Source organism: Nematolebias whitei, chromosome 2 (assembly GCF_014905685.2).
Source record: "Nematolebias whitei isolate Nwh7 chromosome 2, NemWhi1, whole genome shotgun sequence".
Taxonomy (NCBI): Eukaryota; Metazoa; Chordata; class Actinopteri; order Cyprinodontiformes; family Rivulidae; genus Nematolebias; species Nematolebias whitei.
This window is the reverse complement of record NC_056499.1, coordinates 56,236,901-56,254,931: the sequence shown is the minus strand read 5'-3', so window position 1 is coordinate 56,254,931 and position 18,031 is coordinate 56,236,901. Positions and strand designations below refer to the sequence as shown.

At 41.1% G+C, this 18,031-nt stretch overlaps 1 protein-coding gene across 1 annotated transcript in view; it reads left to right on the top strand.

The window, feature by feature from the left end:
• The window catches only part of cars1 (cysteinyl-tRNA synthetase 1), a 232,039-nt gene that overhangs the window by 38,043 nt on the left and 175,965 nt on the right, over positions 1-18,031 (top strand). The window contains exons 3-4 of the mRNA XM_037694988.1: positions 8,274-8,365; positions 17,117-17,205. Of these exons, the coding sequence (XP_037550916.1) occupies positions 8,274-8,365; positions 17,117-17,205 (181 nt within the window). The remainder of the gene's footprint in view (positions 1-8,273; positions 8,366-17,116; positions 17,206-18,031) is intronic.

Genomic DNA, 18,031 nt, shown 5'->3' with positions numbered 1-18,031 from the left:
TTACATTATGGAAAATAATGACCTTTATCACAATATGCTAATTTTTTTTAGAAGGACCTGTAGTTTCTCTTAGATTACATAGTTTAGACAGAGGGGGAGCTCTAGCCTAAACTCTGCTGCAGCTTCTGTGGTTCTGATTAGGTTCTTAATGCAGGTGTGTGGTCCTTTGTGACAATCAGTGCATGAAGGAGAGTAGACACGCACCGGTGAGTAGCCGCCTCAATAAACCTGACAAACAGTTTTTTGAGCCTAGAAGCAAACTTGTGGTAAACAACACAGTAGTTTGAGATGATTTTAGAGCAATCGGAGCTTGTTTTTAGCACATGGACCCTCTGTGTTTGTTTACTTCCATTGCAAGTCTCTGTTGGGATTTGAGTTGAGCTGACCTAATGCTGTTTTGAGACTTTTTAATTTAGATTATACATTTAGTCTTTCTATATTATGAATTTGATTAAAGCATATTATTTTGTAATCTTAGCAAAGAATCATGCAAGTCAAATATTATTTTTATTTCTCTGATCTTTGCATTACTTGCATACAATTCATCGTGATTAGTTTTGAGGAAAATACATCTTTTTTTTGCTAAAAATAATTGTAATTATTTATTAGTTGTAAATAGGTAAGATACAATTAAAATAAAAGATACAAATAAAAGATTACAGTAACATTTATTGGAAAATTTAGAAGAAATATCAAAAATATTTGAAATGAATAAATATAAAAAATGGTTAAATGTTTTAAAATGGTTACTTCCTACTTTATGTCAGAATATATATTTACACAGTTTAAAACATTAATGAATTTATATGATTTAAGTAATTGAAAAAAACATTTGAAACTAAACTATTAATCTGCATTTTTCCCAAAGTTTTCAACCTATTGATTCTACTGGTTCTGATTCTACTGGTGCTGCTGGTACTGCAGCAGAACCATCTTTGAGAATAAGTAATAAAGATGATGACGTGAGTTGAGCCTACGTCTACTTTCTTCCTGGATCTTTCAAGTCGGATCAGCACTGGTTGGGAAAAAGACTTGACAGTCTCATTAATTTCATAATCTTAGCCATAGGAGTGAGTTTAAAACCAGGATGATGCATAAATGGACTAGTTGAACGAGGTCTCTGTCTCTAAAATAGTTATTTAATCAAATGTTTACTTATGTAGGTAAAACTAGATGTTTTTTAGACCCAGTAAAATACACCAGAATGCAGGAAATGGCATCTACTTTATTCAAAATGTTTAATGTGTCCCCCACATTGCAAAAGATGAAAGGGGCTCCTGGCCAAGCAGCAGAAACGGCCCCTAAAGGCTTGTCCAGGCCAAAACATTTAAGAAATGGGTTTTTGCTGTTAACCAGTTTCTCTGGTTGTCTTGTTGCTTTTTGATTAAAAAATAATAATAACTTTTTTTTTTTTTTGGTTGACCCTAGTGGTGTAAATCACCAGCTTTACCACAATACGATATTATATTGATTTGTTTGTATGACGATACGATTTTTCTTGATATCAAAGTCTGTCACGATACAATTTTGATTCTATTCGATTCACAAGTCTGAGATCAATATACTGTATTGCGAAATCAATTGCCCATCTCATTTACATATAAATAAGTTTACAAAAACAATTCAAATATGATTTAACTATTTTATTTCTGTTGTTACAGGCACCAGGCATTTAATTTTTTTTCTTAATTAATGGAAAAAATCAAAATAAATGACCTGTTCAGTATAGTCTCACATTTCTCATGTTTAAGTGCATTTTTTAAACCAGTTAACTCAAAAGTGCCCTGATGACCTTTCAGTTATGCATTGAAGAAAATAAGTATTTGAACACCCTGCGACTTTGCAAGTTCTCCCACTTTGCTGCATGTCCACTGTGAGAGAGATGATGTAAAAAAGACACATCTGGAAATCACAAAGTAAGACTTTTTTTAATAGTTTGTGTGTTACTGCTGCAAATAAGTATTTGAACACCTGTGAAAAGCAATGTTAATATTTTGCACAGTAGTATTTGTTTGCAGTTACAGAGGTCACAGGTTTCCTGTAGTTTGTCACCAGGTCTGCACACACTGCAGCAGAGATTTTGGCTTTTTATCTGTTGTCCTTTCCCCTAATTTTCTTCTTGGTGTATACCAGAATAGGTTTGTCACCTTTTTCATTCCTTGTAAGTTTGTAGGTGTGCAATCTTCATATATTTTTATTTTCCTTCCAATGATCTTGAGGTTCCTGTAATCTATAGGAAATGTCTTAACCAACAAGGGCTTCATGTATAAAGGCTCGTCTGGCTCTTCTGTTGAAAACAGGCATAAGTGTAAATTGAGAAAATGGCAAACGTGCAAAAAAGCTTTACATATAAGAAACTATGCATAAGATTCAAGGATTCAAGGTTCTTTGTCATTCGCACACCATGTGGTACATGTGGTGGAACAAAATTATGTACACAGTGTCCCAGTTACATCCAACAATTAAAAGTAAAAGAAAAACGATGATAACATCTAAGATACGAACTAAGAAAACATCAACTAAATATACACTAAGCACTAAAAGCATAAAAACAATATGCTGAACAGCAGCACGAACATGAGTCTGAGTGAGTAGATGAGCACGAATGAACACAGCAACATGAACCAGATCAGCAGCAACATGAACCAGATCACCAGCAACATGAACCAGATCACCAGCAACATGAACCAGATCAGCAGCAACATGAACCAGATCACCAGCAACATGAAACAGATCACCAGCAACATGAACCAGATCACCAGCAACATGTGATTTTTCACAGTGATTATTCTGGTTAGAGATTCATGAGTCTAACAGCTTCAGGGTAGAAGCTGTTCCTCAGTCTAGTGGTTCTACACTTAATGCTCCTCAACCTCTTTCCTGAGGGGATCGGGGCAAAAAGTGTGTGTGCTGGGTGAGTGTGGTCCTTCATGATGCAGGTGGCCCTCTTCCTGCATCTGGAGGTGTAGATGTTTGTGATGGTGGGGAGACTGACTCCAACATATTCTGTGCAGCCTTCACCACTCTCTGCAAAGCTTTTCTTTCTGCAGCTGTGCAGCCTTCATGCCACACGTTGATGCTCGAGCACAGGATACTCTCCACTGCACACCTGTAGAAGGAGGTGAGGACTGAGCTTCTCAGACCAGCTCGTCTCATCCGCCTGAGGAAGTAGAGTCTCTGATGAGCTTTCTTGATCAGGCTGGTGGTGTTGTTGCTCCAGCTGAGGTTGTCATTCATGTGTACACCCAAGTATTTGTAGCTGGAGACCACTTCCACTGCAGATCCTCTTATGTTCAGGGGGTGTAGGTGTTTTTGTTCCTTCTGAAGTCCACAATCATCTCCTTTGTCTTCTTTACATTGATGTGAAGGTTGTTCTCTTTGCACCAGCTCTCCAGGTGTTCCACCTCTTGCCTGTAGCTGGACTCATCATTGTTTGTGATGCATCCCACCACCGCTGTATCATCTGCAAACTTTACAATGTGACAGCCTGGATGGGTAGCTGCACAATCATACGTGAGCAGAGTAAACAGGAGAGGACTCATTCAACACACATCCCTGAGGAGAGCCAGTGCTGAGGGTTATGGTGGAGGAGAAGTTGTGGATCCTCACTAACTGTGGTCTTTTTGTTAAGAAGTCTAGTACCCAGTTGCAAATGGAGGGGCTTAGTCCTAGTGTGAATAGTTTGTCCATCAGGGTTTGGGGGATTATAGTGTTGAAGGCGGATGTAAAGTCCACAAAGAGCATACGGACGTAGGAGTCCTTCTATTGTGAGTGAGCACAATGTGAACCACAGAGGAGATGGTATCCTCTGTTGATTGGTTCTCGTGGTATGCATACTGATGAGGGTCCTCGATTATGTTGATGGTTGTTTTGATGTGGGTCATGACCAGTTTTTCAAAGCATTTTACTATCTGGGTGAGGGTAACTGGCTGATAGTCATTCAGATCAGTCACTGTAGAGCTTTTTGGGACTGGGATGATGGTAGTCTTCAGGCAGGTGGGAACTGTCTCCAGGGTAAGTGAGGTGTTAAAGATGTCTGCCAGCACCTGTAGACCTGATCGGCACATTCTTTCAGCACCTTCCCGGGGATGTTGTCTGGGCTGGTTGCCTTATGTGGATTAATCCTCCTGAAGGTACTCCTTACTGCTGCTGAGGTCACGCTGAGATGCTCTTCATCTGGTGATGAGGTGAGTCTGGTGCTGGGTGGTCTATTCAGGTCTTCAAAGTGTGCGTAGAACTTGTTGAGGACATCAGGCAGTGATGGGTCTTTGGGCATTGTTCGCTCTTGCCTTTATAATCTGTTTTACACTTAATGCCCCTCCACATGCTGCGTGGGTCTTGAATTGACCCTTGATCCTCCGTGCATATGTGGCCTTGGCCCTTTTAGTACCAGCAACCAGCTCTTTCCTTGTCCTTCTCAGCTCCTCTGAGTTTCCAGACCTGAAGGCAGTGTTCCTGACTTCCAGCAGGGTGCGCACCTCTGCATTCAGCCAAGATTTTCTGTTCGGGTAACTTTTAACATATCTGATAGTGGAGACAGTGTCAGTACATGTACTAATGTACCCCAGAACTGAGGATGTGTATTGGCCCAGATTAAGCGATCCTCCATTTTCAGCAGCTTCTCTGAAAACCTGCCAGTCTGTTCGATCAAAACAATCTTTCAGTATGGGGCCACTGTCCTGGATCCAATACATAAATAGACATAAATCCAAGTGCATTTCTTACAGTGTATCACAAAAGTGAGTACACCCCTTACATTCCTGCAGATGTTTAAGTATATCTCTTCATGGGACAACACTGACAAAATGACACTTTGACACAATGAAAATTAGTCTGTGTGCAGCTTATATAACTGTGTCAATTTATACTTCCCTCAAAATTACTCAATATACAGCCGTTCATGTCTAAACCACCGGCAACAAAAGTGAGTACACCTCTAAGAGACTACACTATATGTCCAAATTGAGCACTGCTTGTCATTTTCCCTCCAAAATGTCATGTGACTCGTTCGTGTTACTAGGTTTCAGGTGTGCATAGGGAGCAGGTGTGTTCAAGTTTGTAGTACAGCTCTCACACACACACATACTGGTCACTGAAAGTTCCAACATGGCACCTCATGGCAAAGAACTCTCTGAGGATCTTAAAAGACGAATTGTTGTGCTACATCAAGATGGCCAAGACTACAAGAGGATTGCCAACACCCTGAAACTGAGCTGCAGCACAGTGGCCAAGATCATCCAGCACTTTAAAAGAGCAGGGTCCACTCAGAACAGACCTCGCGTTGGTTGTCCAGAGAAGCTGAGTGCACATACTCAGCGTCACATACATATGCTGTCTTTGAAAGATATATATATATATATATATATATATATATATATATATATATATAACAGTTTGCTGTAGACATGTCAACAAAGGACATGGATTACTGGAACCATGTCCTATGGTCTGATGAGACTAAGACTAATTTGTTTGGTTCAGATAGGCTCAAACATGTGTGGCGGCTATCAGGTGAGGAGGACAAAGATAAGTGTGTGATGCCTACAGTCAAGCATGGTGGTGGGAATGCCATGGTCTGGGGCTTCATGAGTGCAACAGGTGTTGGGAGTTACGTTTCATTGAGGGACACATGAACTCCAATATGTACTGTGAAATACTGAAGCAGAACATGATCCCTTCCCTCCGGAAACTGGGTGGCAGGGCAGTGTTCCAGCATGATAATGACCCCAAACACATCTCTAAGACGACCACTGCTTTACTGAAGAGGCTGAGGGTAAAAGTGATGGACTGGCCAAGCATGTCTCCAGACCTAAACCCAAGAGAACATCTTTGGGGCATCCTCAAGCGGAAGGTGGAGGAGTGCAAAGTCTCGAATATCCGCCTGCTCCGTGATGTCATCATGGAGGAGTGGAAAAGCATTCCAGTGACAACCAGTGAAGCTCTGGTAAACTCCATGCCCAGGAGAGTTCTGGTAAATAATGGTGGCCACACAAAATATTGAAACTTAAGGAACTTTCACTAAGGGGTGTACTCACTTTTGTTGCTGGTGGTTTAGACATTATTGGCTGTATACAGAGTTATTTTGAAACAAAACCTGTTTGTCAAAACACCACAGCGCCTCCCTCACATTTATCTTGGAGACACTGCTTGCTCCCTCACTATCCATCCTTCGGTTCAAACAGTCTTATACTGCCATCCGGTGGTCTGAAAAAGGTACTACACGCAGAACAATTTAAGATAAGATGGAAAACATCCATCCAGCCATTATCTTTTACCCGCTTCTTCCATTTTGGGTCACAGGGGTCGCCGGTGCCCATGTCCAGCAATCACTGTGCGAGGGGCGGGGACACCCTGGACAGGTCTCCAGTCCATCACAGTGACACATAGAGACAAACGAGACAAACAACCATTCACTCTCTCACTCACACTTGGGAACAATTTAGAGTTACCATTCATTCTAACATGCATGTTTTTGGTCTGTGGGAGGAAACTGGAGTACCCGGAGAAAACCCACGCATGCACGGAGAGAACATGCAAACTCCACCCAGAAAGGCCCCCGGACCGGGATTTGAACTGGCAACCTTCTCGCTGAGAAGCAGCAGCTCTACCAGTTGTGCCACCGTGCTACAAGATAGAAAACATTTCTTCTTAAATTTGACAATTACAAATTATTGTCAAATTCCAAACAATATCGTTTTTTGCAATATTTTCTGAGACAATTAATCGCCCAGCAAAATTTGTTATCGTGACAGGTCTAGTTGTTCTTTGGCGTTAGCACTGAGTACAAGTGGAGGGACAGCGATTGTTCAGCTGTCAAGTGGCTGAGGCGAAAGCCTCTAAACTTTCCTCATGTTAATGAGGAAGGTGTTCGCACCGGTAGCCCATACTTTTCAGTTGGCCAACATTTCTAAAAATCCTTTTTTTATTGGTCTTAAGTAATATTGTAATTTTCTGAGATACTGATTTTAGAGGTTTGATTAGTTGTCAGTTCATCAACATTAAAAGAAATAAACATTTGAAATATATCAGTCTGTGTGTAATGAATGAATATAATATACAAGTTTCACTTTTTGAATAGAATAAATGAAATAAATCAAGTTTTTCATGATATTCTCATTTTATGACCAGCACCTGTAAATTGTGCAAACAAAGAGGCACTCAACCAGGCTGACGTATGGACTTGACTCAGGGTTGACTGCTACAATCCTAATGAGTCTGACAACTCCCTCTGAAACACCCAGATGTTGTAGGAACCCCAGTGTGGTCAGCATCTGGATGAGTTTGGCAACAAACGATGAGAAGCCTTAAGCTGAGACCAGCTGCATCTCCGAGCTCCGTTCAACCACGTTTATCTTTAAAAACTTAAAGCTGCTGATGAGCCAGCCATCATCTTGAGCCAAAGAATGAGTCCGTCTGTCCGTCCGTCCGTCCGTCCATCCATCCATCCATCCATCCATCCATCCATCCATCCATCCATCCATCCATCCATCCATCCATCCATCCATCTTTACCCACGTCTTCATGCTCTTTTTAAATGGCACAGTGTCAACAAATAATAATGTTAGTCATAGTACCGGTACATGCTTTAGTATCCACTAATGTAGCTGCAGACACATGGTGTATTAATTGTTCAGCTCATATCTGGTGTGGCCAAGATTTGTTTTTACATCATCACCGGTTTTCAGCATCCCTTTCCAAGTTTCAACCAATAACTGTAGGCATGAAGTTATTGTTGGGCTGAATCCATTTCCACAGTTTCATTATTGATGCATCTAAAGTTTTATAAAAGGCTGTAAGCCAGCGGTGTCCAATCCTGGTCTTTGAGGACCACTATCCTGCATTTGTAGGTGTTTTCCTGCTCTTTGGCAGGTCTTCCAGTTCTGAAGTGGCCTTCTAATCTCATCCATTCAGGTCAGGTTTGCCCAAGAAGAGAAATGGCTGAAACATGCAGGATGGTGGCCATCGAGCATCAGGATTAGATGAATGAGGAAAATACTTCAAGATAACACAGCTTGACAAAGAATTACGTTTTAGCTCCAACGAGGTGGTTTAAAATAAACTTTAATACAACTTTCACTTAAAGCAACAGTGAGAATAATAACACTAAACAAATATTCACACGTTTTCTCAATTTTTTAACATTCCATTTAAAATCTTAAAAATGTGTGTATGCATGATTAAAGATAATCTTATATCTGTTATCTGAAGAATTAAAGGAGACTTTTGAAGGTCATAGAAAATGTCAAATATCTGATGGTGTGAATTTGTTTCAGTGAAAGGGAAGCGGGTTCAGCCTGTGTGGTCTCCACCAGCAGGAACAGAAGTTCCCCAGCTGAGACTCTACAACAGCCTGACTAGAGCAAAGGTACGTTGGACTACAGGATCTCCGTCTGGCTGACTTTCCCTACCTCTGACCTCATTTCTGACCTTGTGTCATAAAGAAACACCTTCTGGAGCTGGGCAATATATCAATATTTGTAAAATATTGATATATATATAATAATTTTTTATTTTTTTATTTTTTTGGGGGGGGGGGGGCGATATAAGTTGAGACTATATCAATATAAAACAATATAGTTTTATACTTGGAAATCCTCGTGCTGTCTCCTTCTCCCACTGGCCCCCCTCCTCCCTCCTTGAACACAAACACACAGCCCTCAGGCGTGCTCCCCTCCTTCCTGCTTCTCCAGGAGGTGGGCGGGCAGGAGAGGAGACGTTTAGCAGAAGTAAACACGGAGCAGATTAGCTGCTGAACAAAATGAAAAATCTTGACTGTTCTTTTGGAGATGGTTTGGATTGAAGGTCGGAACTACAAATCTTTTTTTTCACCATTTAAAAACAGCAGAGTGGAATTTGAGCATGTGTGAACTCAGGTAGTGAGCCTCCACTCTGAACCGTGAATCTACAGGTCTGACAGACCGGTCTCCGTCCCTGAAATAAACCACGGGTCAGACTCATTCAGCCGTGCTGTGCCTTTTAGAGGAACAGAGAGAGGAAGCGCAACATGAATAAATCAGCAGTTGATCATATCTCTAAAGATACAGTCCTTAGCGGCTAACAAGATGGCTAACGCTTTAGCCGTCTTGTTCCACAGCTCAGGACCGTGTCTTAGTGATATGATAAACTGCTGATTAATTAATGTTGCACCACCTCTCTCTCCTAACAATTTTCAGTCACATCATCTGGACAGTGTCTTTTTTTGTTTGTTGCTGAAACGTTTCACCTTCCATCCAGAAGGCTTCATCAGTCAAGGAAACACAACACAAAACTGATTCTTCCCCAAACAGCTTACTCCAAAGTGGAACAAACCAGTTATGTTGGTGCTAAGATGGTGTCTTTTGCACGCCCCCCTCCTCCGGTGCCGGTTAATATATGTAAATAAATGTCTAAAAAATAAACTATTCAGTATATGTAAATAGTTTATATTTTAGATATTTATTTTCTAGTTACAGCTGTTAATAAATGTGGCTGTGTGACAACTGGGTCAAAGCTTTGACTCAAATATATTTTTGTTATTACAAACCAGAATCCAAAAAAGTTGGGACACTAAACAAATTGTGAATAAAACCTGAATGCAATGATGTGGAGGTGCCAACATCTAATATTTTATTCAGAATAGAACAAATCACAGATCAAAAGTTTAAACTGAGAGAATGTTTCATTTTAAGTGAAAAATCTGTTGTTTCTAAATTTCATGGCGTCAACAAATCCCAAAAAAGTTGGGACAAGTCCATTTTTACCACTGTGTGGCATCCCCCCTTCTTCTTACAACACTCAACAGACGTCTGGGGACAGAGGAGACCAGTTTCTCCAGTTTAGAAATAGGAATGCTCTCCCATTCATGTCTAATACAGGCCTCTAACTGTTCAATCATCTTGGGCCTTCTTTGTCGCACCTTCCTCTTTATGATGTGCCAAATGTTCTCTATAGGTGAAAGATCTGGACTGCAGGCTGGCCATTTCAGTACCCGGATCCTTCTCCTACGTAGCCATGATGTTGTGATTGCTGCAGAATGTGGTCTGGCATTATCGTGTTGAAAAATGCAGAGTCTTCCCTGAAAGAGATGACGTCTAGATGGGAGCATATGTTGTTCTAGAACCTGAACATAGTTCTCTGCATTAATGGTGCCTTTCCAGACATGCAAGCTGCCCATGCCACAAGCGCTCATGCAACCCCATACCATCAGTGATGCAGGCTTCTGAACGGAGCGTTGATAACAACTTGGGCTATCCTTGTCCTCTCTGGTCCAGATGACATGGTGTCCCAGTGTTCCATAAAGAACTTCAAATCGTGACTCATCTGACCACAGAACAGTCTTCCATTTTGCCACACTCCATTTTAAATGACCCCTGGCCCAGTGCAAACATCTGAGCTTGTGGAGCTTGCTTAGAAATGGCTTCCTCTTTGCACTGTAGAGTTTCAGCTGGCAACGGCGGATGGCACGGTGGATTGTGTTCACTGACAATGCTTTCTGGAAGTATTCCTGAGCCCATTCTGTTATTTCCTTGACAGTGGCATTCCTGTTTGAGGTGCAGTGACGTTTAAGGGCCCGGAGATCACGAGCATCCAGTAGAGTTTTACGACCTTGACCCTTACGCACAGCGATTGTTCCAGATTCTCTGAAACTTTTGATGATGTTATGCACGGTTGATGATGATAACTTAAAAGTCTTTGCTATTTTACGCTGGGTAACACCATTCTGGTATTGCTGCACTATCTTTCTGCACAACAATGGTAGAATTGGTGATCCTCTTACCATCTTGGCTTCTGAGAGACACTGACACTCTGAGAAGCTCTTTTTTTACCCAATCATGTTGTCAATTGACCTAATTAGTGTTAATTGGTCTTCCAGCTGTTCATTATATGCTCAATTTCCTTTTTCCAGCCACTTATTGCTACTTGTCCCAACTTTTTTGGGATTTGTTGACACTGTGAAATTTTGAATCAACATATTTTTCCTTTAAAATGTTACATTTACTCAGATTAAACTTTTGATCTGTCGTCTATGTTATATTACGAATAAAATATTGACATTTGCCATCTCCACATCATTGCATTCAGTTTTTATTCACATCTCTTTTGGAATCCGGTTTGTACTTTATGGAGAAAAAAAATATTGAGATATATATCGTATATCGCTATTTATCTTAACAAATATAGAGATATATATTTTGGCTCATATCGCCCAGCCCTAAATCAGTCTGGTTTTGTAGAAGTGAAAACTAACCGACATTTTAACTACAGAAATTGCATTTCCTGCAAAAATGCAGTGAGAATGCTTATTGCAGAAGAACTTGCTAAAAAACAACTGAAATTAGCTAAAAAAAAATTAAAAAAAAGAGCTGAAATTAGCTGAAAAACATTTAAATTTGCAGAACGAAACTGAAGCAGAACAAAATGTGAAAGGTGCAATAAAAGGTTGTAAACAGATCTAACGATGTGAAGGAGGTAAAATGAGCTCAGTTCATTTTCTTTGAGGAAAAAAATTTCAGAAAAGGCTAAATATTTAAAAAAGCTAAAGTTGCACCAATACCACAAGTCACAGCAGGATTGTCCTGAAAGAGTTGAACGTTTTGATTTATTTATTTTATTTGTTGAAATAGATGAAAACTTGTGGAACGAGAAAGATGCTGAATCGTACGGAAGAAAAATGGATGACAATATATATATTTTTTTAATTTAGCCTTTATTTATCCAGGTAGTCTCATTGAGCCACGAGAACTCATTTTCAAGAGAGACCTGTTTAGGAGCAGATGGTGGGGGTTAAGGGCCTTGCTCATGGGCCCAGAGTGGGGGCGAATGAGGGTGGGGGCATGTGTGGGTGCTTCACCTTCCCCACCCACATTTTTGATGTTGTCGGTACTGGGGCTTGATCCGGCGATCTTCAGATCACAGGCCCACCTTCTCTAACCTCTGCTCCACCACTCCCCAATAATAGTAGGCAATAGACAATAGTTTGAATGCTTCATTCACACAAGTAGCTTCACGTTAAGAAAATATTACATCATCATTTGCATGTGATGGTTAGTGTCTACAACCAGGAGGAAACTTTATCTTACCTTCAAATGATTCTTGTGAAGTTTAAGTGAAGCATTTATATTCATCAGGAATGATTAAAATAATATTTTTTTAATCTGCCGTCGTTGCTCCATCTTTTTACTACAAGTGAAAACAAATGTAAATGTGTGCACTTTAAAGGTGTGACTGTGGCTTGGTAACAGGATCATCAACCATTTAATGTATGCTGATGATTTAGTAATGTTCTGTCCTTATACTGCTGGCCTGCAAGAGCTGCTGCAGGCATGCTCTGGTTATGGAAGAGACTTTGATATATAATATAATTCTAAGAAAAGCAGCATCATGATTGTGCCGAGCAGAGAGGACTCCGAGTTGATGTTCCCTGATTTCTTTCTGTCGGGCAACAGACTGAATGTCGGTAATGAATGTAAATACTTGGGGCACTATGTAAATGGAATGGTAAATGGTCTGCACTTATATAGCACCTTTCTATCTTATTTCAAGATACTCAAAGCGCTTTACACTACAATCTGTGCCTCATTTACTCACTCATACAGCACTCTATACTAGATCTCTACAAATCTAATTTAACAAATCATTCTAAAGAGACCAATCAGAGCTTTATCACATTCATACACTGATGGGAGACACATCAGAGGCTATGAGGGGTTCAGTGTCTTGCCCAGGGACACTTCGACATGTGACTGCTGGTGGATTCAAACCCCCAACTCTTGCATCGGAGGACGACTGCTCTAACCACTCAGCCACAGCCGCCCCTCATATGTGACTGCAGACCTGTCAGATCATATTGACATTTAAGACGATATCGTTTGCTCTATGGACAAGCTAACACGCTGATCCGTAGGTTTGGAATTAGAGATGCACCGCTCTAATACCAATATCAGTATTGGACCCGATATTGAAAAAAAATTCTGGATCGGGTATTGGTGATCCATGACTGGGCATATCTATTCACTCTAACTCTATGCTTTGTGCTCTGAGTGATGTCACGTGCTAGCAAACTCGAGATTGTTTTCAAAATGGAGCGAGCGAAAGGATCAGCCATCTGGAACTATTTCACACTACGCCAGCCAACACATTCAACAGCTACGTGCAATATGTGCACAGTGACTGTTCCAAGGGGTGTCCCTAAAACTTCCAGTTATAACACTACTAACATAATCAAGCATCTCCAGAGATTTCACCCTAAAGAGCACGCTGAGTTCGTTGAACAGAATTCAGCACTGTTTTTCTGTATCAGGTCTGTATCATATCGTATCGGTCGACATGGAACAGCAGATCGGAAGTGGAAAAGTTGGATAGGTGCATCCCTATCTGGATCAGTTAAGATCCAGCTGTTTAAGGCCTACTGCACTCCTGTATACCGCTCACCTGTGGAGACGTTATAAAAGGAGTAGTATGTATAGACTCAATGTGGCATATAATGATGGCATGCAGATGCTGCTGAGGGTACCGCAGTGGAGCAGTGCAAGCAAAATGTGTGTGGAAGCCCTGTGGTGCTGCGTAACCTCATGTGTAGGTGCATGTGTAGGTTGTCTGAATCTGAAAACTGTATCATCGCTACACTGACCAACCCTGGACTAAGCTCTGTGTGATACTTTTCTACTTTATGGACTCATTGGTGTTTTAGCCTCTAAAGAAAAACATTTTAACTCTGCGTTCTTGTTGTTTTTCTGTTTTTTTTATATGGCTCATATATTGTGTCTGAAATCAAGTAAATGATAATGTTTGCACAATGTTGTTTTTGAGTGATAACCTTTCTGCCACGTCTCAGATATATAATGTATAAGATGATGGCACTCGTTTTCTCTCAAACCAAAGCTTTTTGAATCCAGATCTTAAAGTGGAGGCCTTTGGAAAAGCCCTGCTCTACAGATGGCTGCACTCTATAGTTTTTCTGCACGGGCCAGTAAGCAACAATAACGGTGGTAGATGGCAGGGTGCTGTTTGTGCTGCTCACTCTTTTCCAACGTGTGGGAGCATTCACACTATTATGATCCATTTTTCTTCTGTAAGTGATTCAGCATCTTTCTCTTTCCACACTTTTTTTTTGCTATTTCAACAAATCATAAATCAAAACGTCCATCTCTTTCAGGGCAATCCTGCTATGACTTTTGGTATTGGTGCAACTTTAGCTTTTTGAAATATTTAGCTTTTTCTGCCTTTTTTTTCTCATAGAAAATGAATTGAGCTCATTTCACATCCTTCAAATTTTTAGATCTGTTTACAAATTTTTACTGCTCCTTTCACATTCTTTCTGCTTACTACAACATTTTTGAGCTTCTAACATCTTTTTGTCAATTTCAGCTTGTTATGCTCCTTTCAGCTAATTTCTGCTAGTTTCAGCTACTACTATAAGTACTGTCCACTTACCATTTACCACCCATAACCATCAGCACTAGCTCCCCTCAGGGATGTGTGCTGAGCCCACTCCTGTTTACTCTGCTCACATATGACTGCACAGCTACCCATCCAGGCTGTCACATTGTAAAGTTTGCAGATGATACAGTGGTGGTGGGATGCATCACAAACAATGATGAGTCCAGCTACAGGCAAGAGGTGGAACACCTGGACAGCTGGTGCAAAGAGAATAACCTTCACATCAATGTGAAGAAGACAAAGGAGATGATTGTGGATTTCAAATGGGGCAAGCACCCTCCCCCACCCTGCCACCCCTGAACATAAGAGGATCTGCGGTGGAAGTGGTCACTAGCTACAAGTACTTGGGTGTGCACCTGAATGACAACCTCAGCTAGGGCAACACTTCCAGCCTGATCAAGAAAGCTCATCAGAGACTCTACTTCCTCAGGCGGCTGAGACGAGCTGGTCTGAGAAGCTCAGTTCTCACCTCCTTCTACAGGTGTGCAGTGGAGAGCATCCTGTGCTCGAGCATCAACGTGTGGCATGGAGGCTGCACAGCTGCGGAAAGAAAAACTTTGCAGAGAGTGGTGAAGGCTGCACAGAAGTCTGTTGGAGTCAGTTTCCCCACCATCACAGACATCTACACCTCTAGATGCAGGAAGAGGGCTACCTGTATCATGAAGGACCCCACTCACCCAGCACACTTTTTGCCCCGCTCCCCTCAGGAAGGAGGTTGAGGAGCATTAAGTGTAGAACCACTAGAGTGAGGAACAGCTTCTACCCTGAGGCTGTTAGACTCATGAATATCTAACCATAAAAATCACTATACAGTGGTCCCTCATTTATCGTGGGTGTTAGGGACCACGCACCCCCCGCGATAAGTGAAAAACATCAAAGAAGGGAGACAGTAGTCCACATTCAAGTTCAGTTCAAGTTCAGTAAAGTTTGTCATGACATGTGCCAGGCTGTAATCACACATCACCTATTACTCCCATTCTCCCTCCTTGAATAAAAATTTTAAATTTAAACACTGTAACATTTTAAATAAATCCATGCAGCATGGATTATTTATTTAAAATGTTACAGTATTTAAATGTAGAGAAGAGAAGTGCAGCAGGACATCACAGGATGTCACGCAGCATCAGCTCTGCAGCCCGGAGCAGAAACTTCTGGATCAATGACACTGAAACAACTGAACATAGAAGATCTAAAATAATTTAAAATAACTTTTAACACTTTTGTATTTTGTGATTATGATGATTTATGTTGTGACATACTTTGAATTTTAAGTTGGAAGACAAAAGTTGATCGGTGCATCTGGACTGCAAAGGGTTAGTCCTTCATAAATGGACTGTACTTATATAGCGCCTTTCTATTTTATTTCATGATACTCAAAGTACTTTACCCATTCATACAGCACTCTACTAGATCTCTACAAAGCTAATTGAACAAATCATTCTAAAGAGACTAATCAGAGCTTTATCACATTCATACACTGATGGGACACACATCAGAGGCTATGAGGGGTTCAGTGTCTTGCCCAGGGACACTTCAGCATGTGACTGCTGGTGGATTCGAACCCCCAACTCTCGCATTGGAGGACGACTGCTCTAACCTCTCAGCCACAGCCACCCCATGAAGCTGCTGCAGCAGGAGAAATAAATGTGTGGCAGAGAAGGAGATCAGCTGATCAGCTGCAGGAGGGAGCTTCTCCTGCACTTGTGGTCTGCACACATGGTGCAAAATCATTTAAAATAATTTATTTTATACAAACAATCCATGGCTGGTGGAGATTTTCAGTCATCCAGGACATGGTAAATCAAAACAAGTTAAAAACAAAACAACTGGACTTTATTTGTAACTGAAGATGTTTCGCTTCTCATCCGAGGAGTTTTCTGAATTCAATGAAACAGGAATTCCAACCATGTGACCAGAGTGGCCCCTCTGTGGATGGGACTAACAATGACCCTAACGATCCTCTATTGTGAAGAGTGAGAGGTCAATCTGCATGTGTCTATCTCCATTATGCAAGTTTACAGAACTCCAGAGCTTTATAACTTGAATCCCACACTCCGTTTCATTGAATTGAGAAAGCTCCTCGGATGAGAAGCGAAACGTCTTCAGTTACAGATAAAGTCCAATTGTTTAGTTTTTAACCTTTTTTTGGATTAAACAATCCATAGTTCATCCATCAATCAGCCAATTGTGTCATGTCCAATCTTACTTTGAAAAACCACGAAGGGAATCAGCGAAAAACGAACCGCGAAGTAGCGAGGGACTACTATACTGCCACTTTAATTGGAGATTTATCACTTTATCTGTGTTGCTTATTTTCCATGCTGATGATTTATTACCCATAAGCTAATATATTTAAACCCATCTCCTCAAAATAGACTGATTTTCAGGCTGATGTTTAATACACCTCATTAGATTACATTATTATTGTTTAGTGTGTATCTTAGATCCTTGTGTACTGTTTCTTTTTATACTTTTTTTTTGGGTGTAACTGGGACCTTGTGTACACAGTTTTGTTCCACCTCATGTATCGCATGTGATGCAAATGATAAGAAGGAACCTTAAACTTGTGTTGTCTTCTGGACCAATATTCTGTATAATTGTATATGTATATGTGTATGTGTCTATGAAAATGACTGGGATCGTTTTTACTTCTTTGGACCTAAAATTCTGATGCAGTTTAATTGTCTTCATATTTCAGGAGCCGTTTGTTCCCCAGAAGGGAAATAAGGTGACGTGGTACTGCTGCGGGCCAACAGTTTATGATGCGTCACACATGGGACATGCCAGGTAAACGGGTGTGGGGATATTTAGGCCCTGTTCACCTATTTGACTAACCTTTCAATTCAGATCAATTCAGTTTGTTTATATAGCCCCAAATCCAGTGCTTAATTCAAGACAGATCCTACCAGAACAAGATCCTGGAACTCTCTCATTTTGACGGGACGTGTTCTGGCAACTGTTTGCTCGGATCCGGCAACTCAGATCTCCGCCCCTAAAAGTCCAAAGTCATGGCACATTTTTATTTTGATTATTTACTAAAAGTACAACGAGAGAAGACGTTGCCCAGTCTGAGGAGTGGGTGTTCCGGCTACACTATGCGCACCAGCTCGCGCACATGCTTCTTCCCAGCAGAGACGCGGGCGGCATGTCCTGCGGGAATGAAGTGTCTTCATCGACCTTCAGCGGTGCGCCCTGCGGACAGTGCACGTTACGCACAGGAGTGTCTCAAGACAGCTCTACAGAGCACGTGTGCACAGCTGCTAATGTGTCGGAACTCACGCATACATTTCAGACATAATAAATAAAAATGCCTACAGTTAAAAGTTTTTTTTTTAAATACGAGAGAAATGTTTGATATGCATTATTCACATTACATCACTTTTCAAAACACCGGTGCTAATTTGTCAAAATAACAGCAATCAAAATGTCGAAAAGACAATTTACTTTCATAAAATAGATGGATGGATTGACCTTAGTTGGGCAACCAAGAAAGCACCTGAAGGCAGTGGCAATCGAGATTAGAGCAAGAGCAACAACGCGCAGGGCTGAATTCAGCTGAGAAGAGTTTGGGTCGGAACAGTGAAGTGTGTGTATGGGGGGGGGGGGGGGGGGG